Genomic DNA, 22939 nt, shown 5'->3' with positions numbered 1-22939 from the left:
CAACTCAGAAACGACATTGAGGTGCTGGAGTGACTCCATAGAAGGAGAGCAGAGCTGGTGAAGTGTCTGGACCACAAGTCCTGTGTGGAGCGCCTGAGGGAGCTGGGGGTGTTTAGTCTGGAGGAGGCTCAGGAGGGACCTTATTGCTCTCTACAACTGCCTGAAAGGAGGTTATAGCCACCCGAGGGTTGGTCTCTTGTCCCAGGAACTAGTGACAGGATGTGAGGACATAGTCTTAAACTGTGCCAGGGGCAGTTTAGGCTTAATATTAGGAAGAATTTTTTAATAGGAAGGGTGATTAGATATTGGAATGGGCTGCCCAGGGAAGTGGTGGAGTTACTGTCCCTGGAGATGTTTACGGAAAGACTCAATGCCATGGTCTAGTTCACCAGGTGGTGTTGGGTCATAGGTTGGACTCGATGATCTCAGAGGTCTTTTCCAACCTAATTAACTCTGTGACACTGTATCCAGCAGCATTCGGCTGTGCCAAGCCTCCACCGGCGCCGGGCAGGGCCGGAGCCAGGCCGAGCACGCCCCATTTCCGACCAGGCCCACGGGACGGCACAGCCGCTCCGCGCCCCGCAGCTGTACGGGCACGGCCGGGCCGCCGCCCGCCCCTTCTGCGCAGGCGCAGCGGGGCCGTGCGCGGAGGCGGGTTTGAACCGTGGCGGGCGCTGTAAGCTGCCGGGCTGTGCCGCCAATGGAGCCCGTCCTGAAAGGTACCGGCTTGGCCGCCGTGCGGTGGCTTCTCCCGGCGCGGGCTCCGCGCTGCCCCTGCCCCCTGTCTCCTTGCGGCCCTTGTCTTGGCGCTTCCCGGCAGGGCGGGTGACGGGCCGCTGGGGGGGCCCGGCCCGCGGTCGCGGAGTAGTCAGGGCTCCCCCCCGGGCTGCTCTGACTCGCCGCGAACCCGCCCGATCCCGGCGGCGCGGCCTGGTCGGCCCCGGCTGGAAGCGGCTGTGCCCGGGCGCAGGGGCGGGCAGGGCCGGGCTCTTGCCTCCGCTCGGGCTGCCCCTTTAGGGTGGCTCCCAGTGGGGCACTGCCTGGCGACCCCTCTGCTCTTCCCACCCCGGTCGATCGTGGCTTTCTTCTGCATCTCAAAATTTCTGCCTCCCCAAGTTGCCCTCTCATGGCCATTTTCCTCTGCGATCACCGCCTTCTCTGAGACCTTCTAAGGCTGGCGTTTACAAGAACCCATCTCTACTCAGAGCTCTTCTAGTTCAAAAAAGCGCCCAGCACTTCCACATTTTTCTTTCCATCAACTGTACAAAAACTCCTGTGTTTTGCTGGAATATATTTGATTAGCTAAAATAGTCTAATTATTGTAAAATACACCTTTGATCCTACTGCATGTGCATGGAGCTTTGAAGTAGCATCCCTTTAAGTTCCTAGTTAGACCTTTACTGAAATGTTCCGATCTGTTTTCCTAGGAGAATTTTAGCTGTGAAAGTTCTAAAATATTTGATGTAAGAGGAAGATACTATCTTTTCAAATGCAAGTGAAATGTTTTTCACAATTGAACAATCAAGGGAAAAAGCAACTCTGGCAGAATCTGCCCCAGTCTAGTAGTAGAAGGAATACAGTTAAAAGCACATTGGAGCAGACTTGTCTTAAATTCCCATTTATATCTGAAGTACTGATAATAAGATTTTTCCCAGTGCTTTGTGTGAAGCAGTGGTTTATGTTTCATATTTCTCTTGTATGACAAAAATGTTTCTAGTAATTGTAAAAATATTTTAATCTTTGTAAAAGATACTTCTATTATTGGAGCATTATTCTGGTTTTCATTTATAAAGAAGACAGATGAGACTGCATAATAATTAATCAGAAGAACATGTTTAATTATCTTAGTAGCTAAGATAATTAAGCAATATTTGCTAAGGATGACCCTTTTAAATTGAAACTCTCAGTTTTATTCATGAGTTCTGAGAGTTGCCTGGTCTGCAGTTTGCATGAAGTTGTTTTTGCTGAACTGCCATTTCTCCAGTTTTTGGAATTTTCCTGATTTGTCATTCAAAATGGGAAAGTGGCATGGCCAGTGGAACTGTAGGTCACTTTAGTGCCTGTCCTATGTAAAATCAATGAAGGGATTGTTATGAGTTTTATTTGCTTATCCCTCCTTGTCAGTACTTCTGTCTTTGGTTGGTTGGTTGAAGATATTCTCAACCAAGGCTGATTTGATCCCTTGAAGAGTTTATTAGTCTGCTTAATAAAGCAAGCTAATTAAATCTGAATACCTAAAGTTGCATAAGGCAACAGACATTAAATTTTATTAGCTGCTGTTGTATGAACTTAATTTTGGGTGTTTCAATACAAATAAAGTGACAGTTGAAGCCAATTGGAAACTGTTACATGATATTTCTGCAAAATTTTCTGGGAGTTTGGGCAAGGAATAATTCTATTGTGGTGATTCTATTTTGTTCTGTAAGTTGTGTTATATCAACTAGTTTTCAAATTTTTAATTAAAGATTAACAGTGATTAAATAATGGTAAGGCTGAGCAGTCAGGTAAAGATAACGTATTGCTTGTTAAGCTGGTAGTGTGTTTTAAACAGATGAAGTGAAAAGTCAGACTTCTAAGTTATTTCCATTACAACTAATTTAGGGGACATAAATACACTAAAAAAATTCTGCTGCTAAAATCTGACACTCAGTTTACTAAAAGCTGTATTTGCAACTGAATGTGATCTGTATAAAAGAAACTTCTATTGAAAAGGCAGTTGGACCAGTTTTACCATGGTGTGTGCTTCATAAGTTGTTGTGTTCTCTCTTCTGATCCAGGTATTTCTGCATTTGTGGAAGTTTGGTCATCTAGCAGAACAGAAAATTACTCAAAAACCTTCGAACAGCAACTTCTTGATATGGGAGCAAAAGTAAGGAGACTATTTTGAAATAAATAGAATAGGAAAGATCTTAATTATAAATTAGCGTGCTTGTTCTGCTTGTCACGTATATTTCTATTTAATATGAGTTTTTAAAGGGCAGGAAGGGAGAAAATCAGAGACCTTAGAATAGACCAACATACTGTAAAATTCTTGCTACTGACGGATGGGAAATGCATCTTGAGCCTTTCTACATCTACAGACCTCTTTGCATATTAATGTGATAGCATGCATTTCTTGGGAAGTATTGGGTTTGCCACATACTGTGGGCAAAGCAAATCTAAGTGTTGAAAACCTGTGGTTTACAAGTATGTATTATATTGTTCTGTTTTCATCCACTTGTAAGCAGCTGTTCTGTTATTAGTACAATATTTTCTAACTCAAGTACCATGATGTTTTATTCTTCCATTCACTCGCCCACATATTTGGATCAATTCCAGAAAGTGCTAGTAAAAATACATCTAAGAGTTTCAGTATATGTCTCAATGATTTTTTCCATACCAGATATAGTTGACTTGTAGGTGCAAAACATGTTTAATTGCCAGCTGTAACATTTCAACCAGAGACCAAAGTCAAACTGGCATCTTCCCTTCTTGCACATTATCACTGGTTAAGGGAGATTTTTACAACCCACATCATGCTCTAAAAATTACTTGTGTGGACTCCCAGAGCTCTTTAAATGGGCATGTTTAGATGTCTCTTACAGTAATTTAGGAAATCATGCTGATCTCCCTCCCCAAATCCTCTTTCTGTATGAAGTTAGCTGAGTGAGTGTGACCAGAACAGTAGGATAACTGGTTTTATTATTGAAGCAAACATGACTCTCAATAAATCACTTGAGTGAAAAGAACAAGAAATATTTCTATGCTGTACTATCAGACCTGTGTAATTCTATTCTGATGATGCTAGATTTTTTTCTCACAGAAAATATGGCAGAAGCATAAGGCTTCAAAATTCTTCAAAATGATCAAAATAACCAAATATGGTGCAGGCAGGTGATACAAATGAGCCTGTTTAGCAGATCCCTATGACTGAATAGGGATGGTCATGCCCCTTCCCTATTCCAGACACTTCCCTGTTCTTGGCTGAGCACATGATAGTAAGCTGCCTTGGTTCGCTATGTCAGGAAATTAAATTCTAAATTAGTTTTTCACTAGATTGTTGATTCAGACATCTCAAAGTAAGTTCAGCTGAGCAGCAGAAGATGCGCAGCGTAAGGAGAAGAGGTGGGAAAGGAGAGAAGGAGGTGTAGGGTGGTGCTTCTCCATAATTTGGAGGCAAAGCTGCATCAATCATCCTTAGGACATGGACTGTGAGGCAGATACTGGTAAAAGTAAGCAAGCAATTGCAGCTGGAGTCATAATTTATTGTATAAGAGATTAATGGATCATTGTATACCTAGATACTTAAATATCACGGGGTTTTTATCTTCTAAGAAGTCATAATCAGCTTGCCACCAGCAATGTTTAGAAAAGACAAATAGTTTTCTTAAAGCTAAGCACAGACCCAGCATGCTGTAAGCCAAGTATAATGATGCAACTGAGGGTGCAACAGAAAGCTGCGGAGCCATTTCCATTTGCTGGGGGAGATGCCGCAGCAAAAAGTGAGTTCTTTAGATCTCGCCAGGTCAAAAATCTCAACTGATCAAGCAGTTCTGTGTAGGGTCCTTAGTCTCCACAAAGGAAACCTTGTTTGTGAAGAATGGAGTACTTAGAACTGAAAACATCACTTGCCTATGGAGGCTGATAACTGAAAGTTTGATCATCTGTGCTACTTTAATTTTCTGTATTTCTCATTTTTCAAAGCATTCCCATTTAATTTTTGTTTGTAGTATCTTCAGCCTTCCCTCAAAACAAAAAGTGATTTTTATTGACAAAAATTAGTTTAAAAAGTGAGGTTATCTGTACTCTTTAAGCCTGAGTTCTTTACTGTCTAAAAGATATTTTGTTATTTCTTTGGATAGTGGCATCTGCTTTCTATACTGGCTGATGCATGAGAAATTATGTTGCACTACATAAATAAACATGTTGCAAAATTAGTAATACACATAGAGTAGGAAGTTGAAAACAGTAACCTCGGGCAGTTTGAAAACAAAAGGCTACTCCATGTCTTTAGCCTGCATCAGCTTGACTAATGAGACTGGAGTTTTTGTTGCTTGAGTCTTTGTGTGAATTTGGGAAAGATCAAAAGAGTCCTTGACATAATGTTTAAAATAAATTTTTATGCTAATGGTTTATACACTAAAAATGGACTACACTAGCTGGTTTCATTAGCATTTTCCAATTATCAGACTTAAATATGAGCTCTCTGTGTATTTCTGCAGGTTTCAAAAACTTTGAACAAGCATGTGACCCATGTAGTCTTCAAAGATGGACGTTTGACTACATGGAAAAAGGCACAGAAGATGGGTGTAAAAATAGTTTCTGTACTCTGGGTGGAAAAGTGAGTACTCGTGGTTATAATGAATATGGCCTATTTCAGAGATAATAGATTCTAGTATTGGTTTATTGAAAAACTTAAATACGGAAACCATTTTATTAATGTACTTGAAATAGTGATAAATATATGAGTAAATTACAACTTTCCTTTGACATTATTCCTATTATAAACCATGTGACTCACATAAAAAGGTAAAACGTTAACTCTTAAAAAATGAATGTGTTCAACTAATTTCATAGTATATTTGTTAACAGTGTTCTGCTCCTGTACTCTCTGATGGTATGCATAGGCAATGAAGGCCATACTTATGTTGAATAGAATTCTTCCATTTTCATAAGAAAAAGCACATTTCACCAAGGGCATTGTATTGTTTCTATACTTAAATCCTGTAAACAGAATATATCCTAGCAAGACAGAAAAAGATCCTTATATATGCTGGTTTTTAAGGTATTTGGCAAGTTCAGGACAGAACCACATGAAGATTCTCTACTACCATATGGAAAAAGTTAAATTTATTTTTTAAAAAATTAAAGAAAAATTTAATCTGTGCAACCAGTCCTTTAGAATTTGCTACTCCATAGCTGCGTCTCTGAGTTTACAAAGTGCTTGTGAGGCCTAACTAAAATTTCAAATGAAGTGTAAAACACAGTTTATGAATATGCATGTGTTAAACACTCCAATCGATAAATCAATGAGATGATGGAAATTAGAATATAAATCAAGTAAAGAGGGCCTTACCTATACCAATTGTAATATGCATGGAGTGGTCTAAGTGCAAACATTTTGGGCTTGTTTTTTTTTAAAAAGTGTGGGCACAAGGAGGGAGGGCAAATCTGGGGTCTACAGGCACTTAAATGTAGGCCAGTACAACTCGAAAACTTGTGATGCAAGTCTGTTAGCCAAAAAAGAAATTCATGCAGATCTGCAGAAGAAGGGTTTTTCTTTTTTTTTTTTAAGTATGTCAAATAGAGAAGCTTCAGCCACACAGCCCAGCCAGCTTTAACACCAAGCAAGAAATACCTTTAGTTCCCTAAAATGAGGGCAATGCAAAATTTTATTTATGTGAATGTATCTTTCTGGGACCTGGTGCTGTTTGAATGTGTGACAATGATGAGGATTTCAATACAGTTGTAAAATTAAATATGCTCTTCAGGTGGCGAAGTGTATAAATACAGAATTTGAAATCTTAGTCGCATGAACTATAAACTATTTGAGGACTTGGATGTGCTGTAGTAAAAAGGATCTCATGAAAGTCCAGGTGAATAGAATCAGCAATGGAAGAATGAGAGTGTTTTACAGGGGAGAGTCTAGGATATGTCATACAGAAACACTCTTTCTGTAATAGCAATGCCACCACAAGAATCTCCTCTGCATGGCTGTAAGGCATTGAGTGGATGAACACTGTAGAAAGCTGAAGCATAGAAACAACTGAATGTGTGATACTCTAGGGGACAGCATGGAGCTTTGAAATCCAGTTGTAAAAGCCTCAAGAAACTTTAAATTTTGCTGGATAACAGCAACAAAGGAAAAGACAAGAGAAAGCATCTAGAGGGAAAACTTAGGCTGTTTGGTAGGAAACAGAAGGCTAGCATCTTCCTGGTATTTTTCAAGTGTTCCTATCATCACTTTCTGACCAAAGCAAGGTCTTGGTGCGTGGCTTAGAAGATGAAGTTTGTTGGAACTGGGGGAATCATCTGAAATAGATGTATTTTATTGCAGAGGAGGACCCAAGCTGTGAATTATGATTGAACTTCTCTGTAATTTTTTCTTCTGCCCTTCAGTTTAAGGTAAATGCCAAAAGGTACAGATGAACATACAGCTTAGATTGGTGTATACTGTAAGCAGAATTCATGAAAATATCATGTCCTTGGACAAAGTATAGGTTAGGAGCAGTAGATGCTTATATAAGTGATAGTAATGAATATTCTTACTGGTCATGGGGTTATTCAAATGAGGCACAGGCAGTACAAAGTTAAATGAATCTGTGCTAGTATACATGCAAATTTTTGGTTTTTGTAATAAGATGAGAGAACCACAATGCCTGACTAAATTACATGTCTAGTATATCCATGTCTCAAACATGGATATACTAGACTGGTAGGCAGAAGACAGTCTATTGAACCCTGGAACAATATAAATAGGAAGGACTGAATAATATGTACCAGTAAAATTGTGGTCCTGTGTGAATGGAAACTTAGTTTGAACCTGATAACTGTGTAAGCAAATCATGCAGGGTTCCTATGAGTTTTATTATTGCTAAAAAAGATGGCTTGATTAACCAGCTGCTTCATTCAGTAGCAAGCGGAACATTCTCAAAAAGGTCAGAAATGCTGTGAAATGTTATCTCAGCAAATGTAATAGTATGTGTCAACTTTCTGGTGCAGACTGGGGGTTGGTGACTCCTGTAGAGTGCAGTGCAAAACCAAGTATGTTAATTATTGCTTGGTCTTAATTGGTTTGTGGATTGTTGTTCAAACTATGTCAGAGGACCTTCTCGTAAGTATGTCTACAGTATAAAATAGGTGTTCCTACTGGAACACCAAACCCAAGAAATTCTATGAATGCTTAAATTTTAAAAGGAGTCTACTTAAAATGGAAGAAGTACTGTTAAGAAGCTAAGACTGAAGGGAATAAAATTCTTGCTGATGTCAAGGAGACTGTTTAAAGCAGTCCTCTTAAGCATATCAGAAAGATGGTCGTCACACTTTGGGACTTAGAGTAGACATTTTCATAGCATTGTCACCTCATCAGTAGTCAAAAGTCAAATTAAATAGAACATGAAGCTTCGTATAGTGGAACGACGGCATTTTATTGTGGCTATATTGGGAATGTTGCCAGAGGATGGCAATGAGCTTGACTGAAGTTCTAAAATAGTTTTCTTACAAGATGTGATTGAAGAGACAGTCTGGAAAAGAAGTAGGAGCGGAGGAGGCAGTCTACTGTGATGACAAAGGTTTGTGTAGAGAGGCTGAATGGGAAATGAATGTATATTTTCCTTTCCCGCAGAAGAATTGGAAAGTGTTACATCAATACACATGGAGACAGATTCAGAGAAAACAGTAAATGATGGGGTTTTAATAACACAGGGTTAGGCTATAGAACTCCTTGTTGCAGAATCATAGTGAGCAAAGATTTTCATGGGTTTAAAAAATTGCTGAAGCAATTAAACAGTTCATTTTATCAAAACCCAAATATAGTATTGCATCTGACCATCTGACAACCAGAAATCTGTGGAACACAGTAAACTGAGAATGTTTGGCTGTGTTTTTATGTTCTTACATGCTCTTGGGAATCTTGATATTGGAGGATATTGCAGGATGCTGCGGTATATGATATTTAATCTGGATGCTACTTTTTGATGTTTGAAAATACCAGACAAGGAAGGAAATAATATATACAATTATTCCAGCATTTTCTGGTTCTTCCGCTTTGTGGAAAATACTCTCGCATTTAACAGCTAGTGGACCCCTACTTCCAACCTGTTAGACTTAGACCCTAGTGTTGCCTTCCCCTGAGCAGTGCTTGAGCCTCTCAGAGGAATATGCCCTATGAGCTGAAAAGTGCTGTAATACTTAGATTTCTCCATAAAAGCCTGAAACGTTTGAATGGTTTGTGCAGTATTTAGTGATCATTGCCTTGTTGAATTCTTACTGGATTTCTAGTGCTCTCTCCAATGATCTGCCTCAAACTTTTATTGGAAGCTTCTGCTCTATAGTACAAGCATCTATTTGAGCCTAAACTGTGTATGCAGTTCTACAGTTTAGGAAGTAATTTGAGAAGACAACTCTTTAAGATGAAAATTGAAAATCAAAAAAATTCGTAACTGCAGAGTAAAGTTATTTTAATTTTCTTTTTAAATTGTTGATACACGTCTAACTTTAAAAATAGCAAACAAAAGTCGTGGACTTGCTGTCATGCAAATAAATTTAAAATTTAGTGCAAAATGAGTGACAGCTTTACAATCACTGAGAAAAAGTTTTTTACTGCTTCTTCAACACAAACACTTCAGTGAGCATCCTAAAATAAAAATCAAAACCCAGAACAAAAAGAACCTGATATAAGATGAAATTGCAACAATGTCCAAATTATGAACACTTAATACTTCCACATCAAACGCATAATTGTGAAGCTCTACCTGTGTTTTCTTAGTAAGGTAACTCATCCCACAAATAAGTTATATAAATCATTTACATTCAAATTTTTCTGCGAAGTAAAGAATTCTTAGATTTAATGGTAAATTTTTCATCACTTTAGATTCTCTGAATCAATAAAATCTCTGAATTAATGTAACTTTTCATGTAGTCTACATCTGTGCTGATTATTGTCCAGAATTTAATAACTGTCACTGAAGTCCAGCTGCTGAATCTCTGTCTTTGATGCTCCTGAGAACTCTAAATTCAGTGAGTTTGACAAATACTTGCAGTGGTTTGTCCTTCTCATCCATTCAAACGCAAGTAAGGATGAGGCTGTAACTACAGTGCAGGCTCACACTGTGTAGCAGTTCCATCGCTAGGTGTCACCAGAGCCACACGAGCGGCTGCTGGGAGCACAGTCCAACAACTTGGAAAGGTGTGGAAAATAACATGAGTGGGAATCTTGCTGTTTCAGAACTGCAATTTGGAGGGCATCATTGGCACAAAAAATTGTATCACATATTTGGCGTGTAATAAACAGAAGCAGAGAGTGAGGGTAATATTATGGTACTTACCTTAAAAGTTACACACTTAAGAAGAGCTGGTGTTTCGTTATCGGAGGGCTTAAAGAACTCTTCTTGCAATAAAGGTCTCATTCTTAAAACCAAACAAAACCAAGAGAAAAAACCTCCACCAAACCTTCTTTAATTTGTTGTGCAGGTGTCAAGAAACTGGAGTCCATGTTGATGAATCCCTATTTCCTGCAGTAGACACTAATAAAGGATTTCTACTACCAATCAAAAAAGTAAGTATCTGATTTTTTTTTTTTTTTTTAATGGGCCTAGAATAATAAACTTTAAAGTTTGAACTTGACTTTTTGACCTCAGGCATTTGAACTGTTTATTTTCAGAACATTCTGTAAACCCTACCTATCCATCTGAGTAAGAGTTTAAAGACAGTCTATTGCTGTACTCATGTGACATCTTATCTGAAGAAAGTATACTAAAAATCACGTTTCTGTATTGGTGATTTAAAAAATGAAGATTTAAATTCAAATTATATAATGATGACTAATCAGAAAAACATGACTACTATGTGGCTTATGTTTCACAGAGTTGCAACAAATACTAGTATTTAAAAAACTACCTTTAAATCTTTAACTTTGCCGCAAGCCAAAAAAAAGATTTGTTAGGTTCTTTCTTATTTAATATTAAAGCTTATTTTGCAAAATGTTAACTTCTATAATTACCTGTGACTCTCAAGGAGGTGATAAGCGGGATAAATATCAATAATAAATACTGTGACAAAGTGATAGGCAAAATAGGAGGTGTAGTTATTTTGACAGTTTTATACATATAATTAATAGTTTTGCCTGTCTTGTAGCACAAATGTATGCAGCCAAAAGACTATGTTGAAAAAACTCCAGAAAATAATAGAAAGCTTCAGAGAAGACTGAGCCAAATAGCTAAAGAATTGGCTCTACAAAAAACAGCAGTTAATGCTGGTAAGAACTATTTTTTACTAAGATTCAAATATGTGAAGTTATTTCTTTAAAGCACTTGATGGGGTTTTGGTGTTTGTTGGCTGGGGGTTTTTTTGAGTCTTGCATCTTGCCATGAGAAATGAAGTTGATGTAATTTTTACAGAGTTCTTTGAAATTCTGTTGTGTTAAGGCATCTGTAATGATCTTAGATCTAAGAAAACTCTTTATTTTTGGCAAGTTTTTTTGAAAAAAGAAAAGAGACTTCATCTGAAGCTGTTACAGTATTTAAATATTAATACATAAATACAATTTCTTTGTGTAGAAACAGATGTACCAGTTTTATTGTTTGAAGACAACGGTTCACTTATATACAGCCCTGTTAATAAGATAAAAGATCAATGCAATGCAATGGAAAGAAGAATAAAGGATATGAGGGAAAAAAGAGAGAATCCTTCTACTGGTAAGAAGTTAAATTTTACTTACTTATGAAGATGCACAAATGGCTGCTGGTTTTATCGCTGACTTTTTTGTGTGCTTGTTGTGCTCTCACCTTTAGAATTTTTTAATATCTTAATTTCATGTCTGGAGCACAGTGGTTGCAAAATAATTTTTTTATCACTAGTCTGCTCAAGAGGACTAATGTTTAAGCTAGACTTTCTAGCTGTGTAAATTGATATTATCACCTCTTGATTAAACTTTACAGCGAGACACTAAATCTTGTTTCCTGTTAAAGTATAAATTTTATTACTCCCACATCAACAGTTTAAAAAGTAGCCCAAAACTGATGAGGTATCTGTCCAGGTGCTGAAGAATGGGACTTAAAAAAGAAATAAATTTGATTAACCTAATTAAATAAATCTAGTTGATTTTTAAATGCATATTCTGATAAACTAAATCCAGATTGTAGTTTTCAGATATTTTTTTGGTGTTTGCATTACCTTACTGAGAAAATATTAGGGTCTAAGTTATTAGGTTTTGCCAGTTACTATAAAAAGTGTTGAATGTGGAACATCTTTTGGTGGGGGGAGGAAACTGTAGTACTCGAAGTTTTAAGATGCACATGTCAGCTAGACTGTCAATTTCTAATTTCAAAAGCAGTTGTGAAAGTAATGAAACAGTAATACATGGATGAAAAATTAAATCTCAGTTTATTTTAGTGAGGCTTGTATTTATTTTCTGTTTGAATTTTAAGGTAAACCTTTAAAAATTTTAAAAGCATTTTTGCTATATCAAGACTTGGCTGCCAGTTGCAAGTTTTCACAGATTATTTAGTGAAATGCCTCAGCAGGCCTTAAAAATATCAGTAATAATTTCTAAATGGTTTGACATCATTCTTTCCTTTCAGAAAAATGTGCTGCTGAGTTACCTAGAAAAAATGCTTGCAAATATCTCATTGTTTTTTTGTATTCCTAGGTTCACAAATGACTCAAACACTTCCAAGTAGCTTACCAGGAGACTGCCCACTTTCTACTTGTGTCTTAACTAATTCAGAAGATGTGCTGCTACCAGGTAACTAACACAACTTGATATATATTACAGAAATTACAAATAATTCATGGCCTTTATATCTTATTTTGGAAAGTACAGTATACTGAAATGGGAACTGTAGCTATTTTCTCTTTTATATTTAAAGCTGAATTATCTTAGTTTTTCTTAACTAAAGAAAGTATGTTGTACTAAGAACTCGAGAAAAATGGAGCAAGAGGAATACCACTGGATAAATATTCTGCCTTACTGCTGTATTGCCTGCCTCACTGCATCCTCTTTACTCATACCATTCCCTGTTAATAACTTCTTGTCCTGACATGGTCTCAATCTTCTCTGCTCTTACCAGTGATCATATATATAACACAGAGTGCACATCAAATAGTGTGATGTGAGAAGCTAAAAAGAGATCTGAATGAGGGTAAGACCACAAAGAACTGAAATGTCTTCCAAATTTTCAATTGAAAAACTCAAATTTGAAAGTTAGCCTAATGTGTTTTTCAGCTTAAGTAGTCGGGTTTGAAGAAAAACAAGAGTAAAAATAAATTGGCTTTTTAAATGTTTTATGGTTTCAGATGGATTAAAATAATTTGTTAGCAAGGTAAGAACCTCATAAAGTTATTCTTGTAAAGTTAGGGGTTTGTTCCTGTGTTTTGGTGTATTAGCAGGGCATAGGAGAGAAGATTATTGTGAAGTCTGTTGAGCTGCATCAGTGAACAGCTCATTAATCTTAATAGTATTGATTATGTAGGCGATTGGTGTGTGCTTCAAACCTCGTGTCATCTGTCAGTCACAGGGACAAAAAGCGCAAGTCAGATGCTGGCCTAAATCTCAATAGAAGAATAAGTAGAAGGGAGTCTTTAGAATTTGTAATGAGGGCCACTAGAGCAGTTTCTCTGCAGCTTTTGTAATACAGTTTTAAAAGTCCTTCAAGAAAATGTTTAAGTCATAGACTGTAATATTTCAGTCTCTGACAGGATACAATAGCTAAAACTGTTGCAGGTTCTTATAGAATTTGCTTTGTTTCTCATCCATTTTCTGTTTAGTTTTTGTTGACTTGCCATATAATATCCAGAGAAGTGACTAAATCTTTGTTTCTTCAGTTCAGGAATTCCATATATATTTCACTAAGAAATTGCTACACTTTTTGTTTGGTTTAATACATTTATATTGCCACTTTTTTTGTTTTGCAGAAGAACAAATGGAAGACTGCTTGAACTCAAGTTGTGATTATCTTTGCAGAACTGAGAAATCAAAGAGACAGAGGACAGAGGTAGCAAAACATGCCTGTCATACTTGGACTGATATTCATATATCCATGAGCGCATCAGTGAATTCTCCGTCGCATGGCAATGAGCAGAAGAGCTTAACACCAAAACGACATGCCAGAAGTTTAACAAAGAAACAGATTATACAGCACACTTTGGATGACAGATTGTCTTTAGGAAAGAAACATTTAAAGTTTCCAAAGAAAAATCAGAAGAATGAGACGTGCAAGACTACTTCAATTGCAAATGAAAGTTCTCTTCTTGAGGGCTTTGGTCATATTAGTCCTTCCAAAAAAATAGTCCAGTTAAATACTGCTCCTGCTTTGATTGACAGTTTCTCTAATTCAGCTATGAATAGTGAAGACTTAGATGCATGTTCACTGGATAAAAGCTTCCCTGTTGACAGAAATGATTATATTCTTGAAGACAAGAAGAGGAAGAAACTACAAACATTACCAGGTTTGAAGCTGGCTACCTCAGAACTGGGTACATCATGCTCTAAGGGGTTCTTGCAAGCAGTTACTATGTATAGCAAGTCTTACTGCGCTGAAGAGGCTTCTTATGAAGACTTCTTTTCATCATCTAATTCAAATGAAAATGAAGTACGAATACAAGTACCAAAGGAATCACAGAATCCTTCTGAAGTTTGTTGTAAATACTCTTTTACAAGCATGGACCTACATGATGCGAGTTTCTGTGAGCTACGTAATACTGGCAAGAAAAGTAGGAAGAAGTCTATTTCAGTGAATGATTTTCCACTAAAGAAAAAAATCAAACCAGCTAAACGTCCTGGAAGCATACCATTAAATATATCAGGTGGTGAAAAAGATGACACTGAAGAAGCTCTAGATTCTGATGATGTGAATAGGCTGCCACAGCATGCTCATGAAAAATTCTACAACAATGTGAATTACTGTGCTCATACTACTGGTAAGTTACTACATAGAGCTGGAAAATCAAAAGATATCATACTGCATTAGATATACTAATGCAATGAAATTGCAAAATGAACTGCCATTCCAAAAGGAAAAATATTTCAGAAATACACCAAAAGAAGAAAATACTGTGGTACTGACTTTATTATTGAGTAAAATAAATGAGTCCATAGAATTCAAAAGAACACCTATTTGTTTTCCCATACCTTACAAACACAAAGTCGTAAGAGATAAGGAAACTGCTCTCTGTGCACAACAAAAGTAATGTTGAGCCTTCTTTTCTCCTAATCTCCTAACTTTCTGTAGCAGTTCAAAATCTGTTTAAGAAACCAAGGTCTTTCTGTTTTACATGTTACGGTGCTCTTGTAAATTGTTTATTAGTAACTCCTCATCATAGGTTCCCTTGTTCAAACTATTTTCAATTCACAAGTAAAAATTGTTACCAGAATTGCAGTTAGGATCATAAAATCTCTGGTGGAAAAAAACATTTGAGTTAGCAGTTTCTAACTTGTGCAGTGATGAAGATGAAATAAGACCTGCAAGAGTTGCAGTGTAAGTGTCTTGTTGACCCATGACTTTTTTATATGGAACTGACCTTAATTTTTAATAATAATTTTAAGACTATTTTTTATATTTAAGCATTTTCAAGTTGGTTTAGTATAAGATATTTTTATGTAAATGTATACTAAAATACTGAATCTCAGGAACTTCACTGGATGATGCTCCTAACTTGCATTGGGGTAATCATTTTCAAATTTTGATGTTTTGAGCTTTGTCAAGCTTTACATAACTTTTGTAATTATAATTGTATATTTTAGTAATTTATTTTCCCTAGAAAATTCTGTAGAAGTGTGTCAATTGATTATATAAAACTAATTAACTTAAAGGGCTCGACAAACTTGTTATCAGACTTATGAAATCCAGTGGAAATGTTGAACCATGACTGTGCCTATATGTGTGAGTAATAAGTTACTGAACTGTGAGCTGCTATTTTGAGTTCTCTACACCTGTATTTTAATATCTGGAATGCATCATTTCTAACACAGTTAAAAAACCAGTGGATGCAGGCATATGTTACACAGGTAAAAATGTACACCCATAAATGACAACTTTCTGCTCCAAAGGGTAGATGAGCCATAAAGTTGAGGTGTCTATGTTGGATCTTGTTCTCACCAGCAAGAAGGTGCTGGTGAGGAATGTGAAGCTCAAGGACAGCCTTGGCTGCAGTGACCATGAAATGTTGGAGTTCAAGATCCTTGGAGCAGGGAGGAGGGCATACAGTAAGCTTACTACCCTGGACTTCAAGAGGGCAGACTTAGGCCTCACCAGTGATTTTCTTGCTAGAGTACCATGGAAATAGGTACCCAAGGTATATTCAAGGATTGTCTCCTCCAGACTGGAGAACAACGCATCTCTACAAAGAGGGAATCATGGAAAAATGCCAGCAGGCCTGCGTGGATGAACATGGAGCTCCTGGACAATCTTAAACAAACAGGTAGCTTTCAGAGAGCAGAAGCAGGGAAAGGTAGCCGGGGAGGAAGACAGAGAAATCGAACAGCCATGGATCTGATTAGGAAGGCTAAAGCACTATCAGAAGGAAATCCACCCAAGGATATGAAGGGTAAACAAAAAAAGCTTTAGGTGCATCAGCAACAAACGAAATACTAGGGAAAATAATGGGTCCTCTCAGGAGTGACAGAACTAGTTACCCAGGTTGTAGAGAAGGCTGACAAACTCAGCATGGTTTTTTCCCCAGTCTTCACCAGCAAGTGCTTCAGCCACACCACCTGTGTTGCAGCAGGTGAAAGCAGGGACTGGGGGAATGAAGAAACTGCCTGCTGTAGGAGAAATCCAGGTTTGAGACCTCCAGCTCTGGAGCCCCCAGAACAAGAAAGAAGTTGACCTCTTGGAACAAGCCCAGAGCAGGCCACAAAGATGATCACAGGACTGGAGCACCTCTCGTATGAAGACAGACTGAGAAAGTTGGGGATGTTCAGGCTGGAGAAGAGAAGGCTCTGAGGAAACCTAAGAGGAGCTTTCCAGTGCCTAAAGGGGGCTTACAAGAAAGCTGTAGAGGGACTTTTCTTGGGGGTATGTAGTGATGGGCCAAGGGGGAACAGTCTTGAAATGAAAAAGAATAGATTTAGGTTAGATATTAGGAAGAAATTCTTTACTCTTCAGTGTGCTGAGGCACTGGAACAGGTAGCCCAGAGAAGTTGTGAATGCTTCATCCTTGGAAGTGTTCAAGGTGAGTTTGGATGGAGCTCTGAGTAACCTGTCTGGTGGAAGGTGTCCTTGTCTATTGCACTAGAGTTGGAACTAGATGATCTCTAAGGTTCCTTCTAACCCAAACCATTCTATGATTCTGTGAAATAGATGAACCCACTGTAAGAGGTTTTTTGCCATGTGTCAATGTACTAGAAGATGATCCTTAAATGCTGTAGGTCCTAATGTCAAAGAACAGTCTGGTTTTCATTAAACAGTCATGGAAACAAGGAGAAAAATCACAGAGTATTCTGAGCTGGAAGGCAGGGACCCACAAGTGTCACTGAAGTCCAGCTCCTGGCCGTGTACAGGACAGCCCCAAGAATCACACCATTGCCTGAGAGCATTGTCCAAATGCTTCTTGAACTCCATCAGGCTTATTTGCTATGTTTAAACTTAGGTATTCCAGTTAATTTTAGATTTAATTATAACTTTTAAATTCTAACAACTAAATTATGATCTCTGTTCATGTGTGATGTCATGCTTTTATTTTCATGCTGGACAACTTTTTTAAAATAATAGTTTTTAGAGGACAGAAAAAAAAAGGAATAACATTCAGCAAACATAAGTTATCCAGTGTTTATACTTTTAATCCTTTTTGTTAGTTCCAATTTGTGTTTGTAGTGATTTTAATAGTATTTGTGTTTTATCAGTGATGGCCCTTTTCCCAAATATGGTATATTCAGCTTTGTGCATCTTTTGTGTAGTCAAGTAGGACCTCAGGTCTGACAGCTTGAATAAGCTCACTTAAAAATTGAATGAATCAATAATGTAAGCGAAGTTGTGTTTTCCCTAATAATGCAAGGTTTGTGGAAGAAAATGAAAATCTTGTATTGCACTTACTCCTGTGATTCTCTATGATGGAATAATTGATTTTTATTAATTGTGGATTAAGCATTTCCTTTTTTTAATTAAATGTAATTTGTTTCTTGTCCCTATTAGTAAATAAAGGGTAAATTGGTGGGGTTTTTTCTGTATATTGTACATTATTTGAAAACCGGTAAATCCAGTATATTTTTAAAAATGAATGAATTCTCTTTGTTTGTCATATACATATATATGGTTAGGAGTAATCAAATAGCTATATAAAATATTATATCTGTAAATGTTTTAAATATCAAACATTTTTCTTGCCCATTTTTTTGTTGTGATTTTATGTCAGTGGCACTTTCACCCAGTATCTTTAATGACAAGAAGATTTGATAAGCTTTCTTTCCATAGACTACTTGGAACATTTCATTTTAAAGTAGAAGTGTAATATGCAGGCTTGTCTGAAACCAAATTTTCAAGGCCTAACGCTTATGTGGTAGCAAGCTTCAGGTTCCTTTGTAGGGCACATTCAAGACTGCCCAGTTGTTCTGCTGAAATAAGTACTGCTACTTAATTTCCTCTTACTCCAGGTCATGAGACTCTTCATCTGAAAGCTACAACAATAAATAATAATGGACAAGGAATGCAAGAGTATACTCTCTTAAGCTTTTATCATACTAAAATAATTTAGAAATTTGAACTCAGACTTAGCATTAGTTCCAGACTTAAAAATAAACTTAAGGCTTATCTGAGTGAATTTTATATATTTATGGTAATGTGGAAGGCAAATATTATCTTAATTGGCAAAAAGACTTAAATGAAGAACCATTTTACTGTAATTAATGTAGTTCAGTGTTAAGCTGGGAAATCTGGAATATCACTCTGGTGCAAGAAATCATTGTGTTTAATTTAGATTAATGAGTTTTACCTGAGTTTCTAGGTGCTATGGGGCTTAATGCTGCAAAAATACTTTTTATGTCTTTAAAGCACACATGTGAAAACTTCCTTAGATTGATGTGCCTTTTGTTTTTTTTCCAGCTTTGGAAGAAGATAGGCTTACTAAAAATATTGTCTAATGTCCTCTTGATGCCTTAGGTTTTAACTTTTATATTTTTCAAATTCTGTACTGCTTGGTGCATGACTCTGAAGTTTCTTGTAGCCTGTTAATTTCTGCTCTCTCATGCTAGGTAGACATAACAAAGCCTCTCTGGCCCTGCTTTCCAAGGACACCAAGACTGTCCTAGGCCAAAAGTATAAACCAGAGAGCCACTAAGGGGGGGGCAAGGTGAGGGGAAAACTGGAGTTTTAATTGGAGAATTAACCCTGCTATGCAAATGAACCAAACCTATAAAAGGGTGAAGAACTCGTGAGCTGGGGTCCATCTTGGGGTCCATTTTGAGAATAGCTTCAGAGTCCCCAGGGTGTACCTTTGAAAGCCTTTCAAATAAATACCTACTTTTATTCCCTTACTCCTGTCTAGTCTCTGTTTCTGGGAGGCCTCTTAAAGCATCACTCTTGATATTTTATTATGTCCTTGTGAAAAACAAGTGAGGCATGAAGAGGAAAACTTTTTTCCTTGATTCCCTCTTTTGTTTATCTTCACAAAAAGTTGAATTGTAACTATTAAAAGAAAAAAGGAAAAGTATTTTTGAATACAGGAATAGGTTGAGGATTATTTTGATGTAGTCAAATTTGCAAAGCCTGATGATACTTGTCCTAGAGCATATAACAAACTACATAAAACTTTTATAAATGATTAACAGGCTCTCTCTGAGGACCTGGGGGTTTTCAGCAGACTTGAAGAAATTAAGTTCTGTATAATAAAAACTTGGTGTTTGCCCATGCTTCAGTAATATCTATAGTAATAATAACAAAAATTATTAAATATGCTGTGCATATGTACCTGAAGGATTATTAATGATGACAAATTTGGACTTAATTTCTTCATAGTTGGGGTAAATACCTCTATGGATAAGTACAAAATAGTAGATACAATATAACTTAATTTAAGTGACACTTCATAACAATATTTTTAAAGTAGAGAACTGATACTATAGAAAAAAATTTTATTAGATAGATGTGGTTTATTTGATCGAGCAGAACTAGCTCATTTTGCCTAATCGTTGCTTTTTAAATCAATGGAAATATCAAATAGAATTTTGAAGATAATATTCTGGTTCAAAACTTCTCATTAGTGTTAAAATGATCATGAATGAGTAGAAATTTAAATTGCAAAGTAAAATCACTCTAATTTGTGATAATGCTTCAGAGGGCTCAGTTGTTGATTTTGGTGCCAATCATTGAGCAGTGTTTTGGAAAAACATTTAGGGGATCTCCTGGACCACAGTGTCAGGAGTTACCTGCATGTTTGAACTTAGTTTAGGGATAACTAATGCTGGATGCAATTGCTTCAAAAAGTTCCATCAACTTTAAAGTTCTCTAGGAAAAGCTACTAAAGATGAAAACTCATTATTTGTGCCTGAGTGACTGCTTCAAAAAGAAGTAATCAGGAAAAGACAGAAAATAGTGAAGCTTGAGACCTATAGGATGGAAAACTTGGAAAGTGCTTGAGAAGTCCTGATAGACAGGAATAGCAAAGAATAGTCCTTATTAATGTAGTGCCTAAGATCCCTGAACTGGTAATCAGAGATAAGGGACATTATCCGGTCTTCCTGCTTTCCTGTAAATATGAAGAACCCACAGAAGTGAACCCTAACTGGAAAGAAGTCCAAGAATACAGGTCTTAAGACTTTAAGCCCAAGTGCTGTGGAGCATGAGCATTCAGGCCAAGAATAGTAAAAGGAATATTATAGCACTTTTCACTGCTGGCCCCCAACCCAAGCTACCCCTCAAAAAAAAAAAGAAAAAAACAAACCTGAAATAACCTAATGGAAATTAACAGAGACTACTTTGGGTAAAGCAGTGGAGTACACGATCTCCTTACATCCTATGCAGTCACGTTGTTAGGCTTTTTTTAAGGTTCAAAATACATCTTTAAAAGTTCTGTTTTTCATGGAAAAAGAGGTCATTCTTTTTTTCTTTATTGTGTGTTTTCTCCTCTTCTACTTGCCATCAGTCTTCCTCAGTGATTAAAAACAATGGGTCTCAGTGCAATACTAAATAAAATTAGCGTAGTTATTATCTCTTTATTACATGACACTATGTGTCATTCGAATATTGAATTTAAATCAACAATTGTACCTGAAAATCAGGTTTACATTTATTACACAAAGATTGCTGGAATAAATTTTTGACTAGTTTAAAGATTATAATTTTAAGATGAGTTATCAGTAACGGATTGTAATTTGATGTTATGTTAAATCAAGGATTAAGAGTTTAAGTAGCTGACAGAGAAAAAATTATTCGTAGTTATATATGCATACTAAATAAAGATAGTACTCTTCAGGATGTTCCAAAAGTAATCAAAGCAACTTAGTTAGCAGGAGCTAAATTTAGGCCACTTTAATCACTAATTAAACTTTCTTTAACTGATCTCATCCATTTCTTTGAAATGAAAAATTAACAAATGCTCTAAAGTAGACTTTATTGAACGACATTTGGGAAAAATTCTTTCCTTAAATTTTGAATAATTAAAGCTTAATTGTTTAAAAGATACATCAAATTATTTCATCTTAGGCAAGCTAATTTCTCAAATGATTCTGAAGTTTATTATTTAGTTCTTATAAAAGTCATCCTGACAGTATTGAAGAATTAAATGTGTTAATTCATAAAATACGTAACGAAAAATAGTGCTTTTTGACAGAGTGCGTTCTTATGGATGGTGCCTTTTGATATATAATAGGTCTGATATGCCTGCATGTGCACAGAATCCTTGCCTGCTAACAGTTTGCTAGATTTGCTTGCAAAGCATTTGAGAACAAGTTTCAGACCTTCAGGTCATTTTAGATAAACAAAGTGTGTACCAAAAGCATTGATTTTTAATAAGAAAATCTAGCCACTGATGCTTCATATGCAGATATCTCTATGCAGAGAAATTGCATGTTTTGTAATAAATAGAAAGCAGTTTAGCAGATTCTCCACTTGTAGTTAATACATGGTTTTCAAAATATAGGAAATTGGGAGTTTTACAACTCATTTATTTCCAAGAAGAGATACTGAAAGATGAAGTCAGATGCTTGAGTGTCATTCCTTTACCCTAACTGAAATACAGTGAAAAAATAACTGGTACAACTTATTAACGAGTATCTTAAGTGTACATAGCACTGTGATATGATAAAATAATTGGTGGCAGTTCCATTTCATAAGATTGCATTTTTCATTTTAAGTTTCTAAATTTGGTTTCTAGGTGATGAAAATGAAGTTTCAGAGTGTCATGTTACTGATGGCTCTTGCAAAGTTTTTAACAAACAAAAGAGTAAGCACACTGGGGGGCTTAAGAAAAGCTGGAAGACTCCAAAAGGTCAGTTTGACTGGACATTTGCTTTGTTAAACTCTTTTGTGGAGGATCATTGACCGACTTCGTATGTACAAAAATTAAAATAAATTCTCTTTGCAGTATCAATTTTAAAACTTTTCCTGAATCTTTTCTTGATATAATATGCTGATGGTCTTGGTGTATAACCATAAAACTCAGCTTCTGGTAACTTGTGGTGACAGAGTCCATGCCAAGCTGACACCATAAAGGAGGTTGGTAAGCCAGCTCAAACTGAAAAAAGCTGAAAAGCCACTGAAGTTACCTGAAAAGATGCCTGTTCCTTTTGGAGGAGTTACTAAATGCAACAGGTTTTTTATTTGTTTTATACTGGATCATCACCAGTGGATGTTTCTGCAGAATAAAGATTTATGCATGATTTTCTTTTAGGTTCTGGTAAAAGTAAATTTCTCAATTTGGTATTTGAGCTCAATTTGGCTGTAAAAAAGGGAGAGAGGATTGAGTCAGCACTGAATCTTTTTTTTAAGTGTTTTTCCTTTGTAAAAGTCTTTTAAGTAAATATAAAACTGATCAGGAAAATAGATATTAGTTCTTTTAATCAGTAAGTAGCAAGTCAATTGAAATGAGTGCTGAGTTCTTTTGAGAATGGAAAGTCCTAAAGCACTAAATGATATCTGCTGTCATTAACTATATGAAATGCGTTAGGTGTTTCATTGGTAGGTACTGGTGGAGTTTCAAAGAGACTGATCACCGATTTTGATACTTTTTTATGTAATAGTTTTGTGCAGATGCAATTACTAAGTTGTTCAACATTTTAAACATCCTGAAGAGAGGATATTAATCTCCATGG

General features: G+C 36.6%; 1 protein-coding gene across 4 annotated transcripts in view; it reads left to right on the top strand.

The window, feature by feature from the left end:
- Positions 1-644: 644 nt before the first annotated feature.
- MCPH1 (microcephalin 1) overlaps positions 645-22939 on the top strand; it is a 53703-nt gene continuing 31408 nt past the window's right edge. For 2 of the 4 annotated variants that reach the window (XM_039569169.1, XM_039569168.1), the window contains exons 1-9: positions 645-719; positions 2778-2869; positions 5202-5320; positions 10171-10255; positions 10834-10954; positions 11256-11393; positions 12347-12442; positions 13612-14616; positions 22003-22116. In XM_039569169.1, the coding sequence (XP_039425103.1) occupies positions 701-719; positions 2778-2869; positions 5202-5320; positions 10171-10255; positions 10834-10954; positions 11256-11393; positions 12347-12442; positions 13612-14616; positions 22003-22116 (1789 nt within the window). In that variant the 5' untranslated portion in view covers positions 645-700. Of the gene's footprint in view, positions 720-2777; positions 2870-5201; positions 5321-7036; positions 7105-10170; positions 10256-10833; positions 10955-11255; positions 11394-12346; positions 12443-13611; positions 14617-22002; positions 22699-22939 lie in introns of those variants that run through there. The other 2 variants (XM_039569167.1, XM_039569170.1) reach the window with 2 other exon arrangements.

This window comes from Corvus cornix, chromosome 3 (assembly GCF_000738735.6).
Source record: "Corvus cornix cornix isolate S_Up_H32 chromosome 3, ASM73873v5, whole genome shotgun sequence".
NCBI lineage: Eukaryota > Metazoa > Chordata > Aves > Passeriformes > Corvidae > Corvus > Corvus cornix.
Note: the sequence above shows the minus strand (reverse complement) of the source record. Positions and strands in the feature narration are given on the sequence as shown.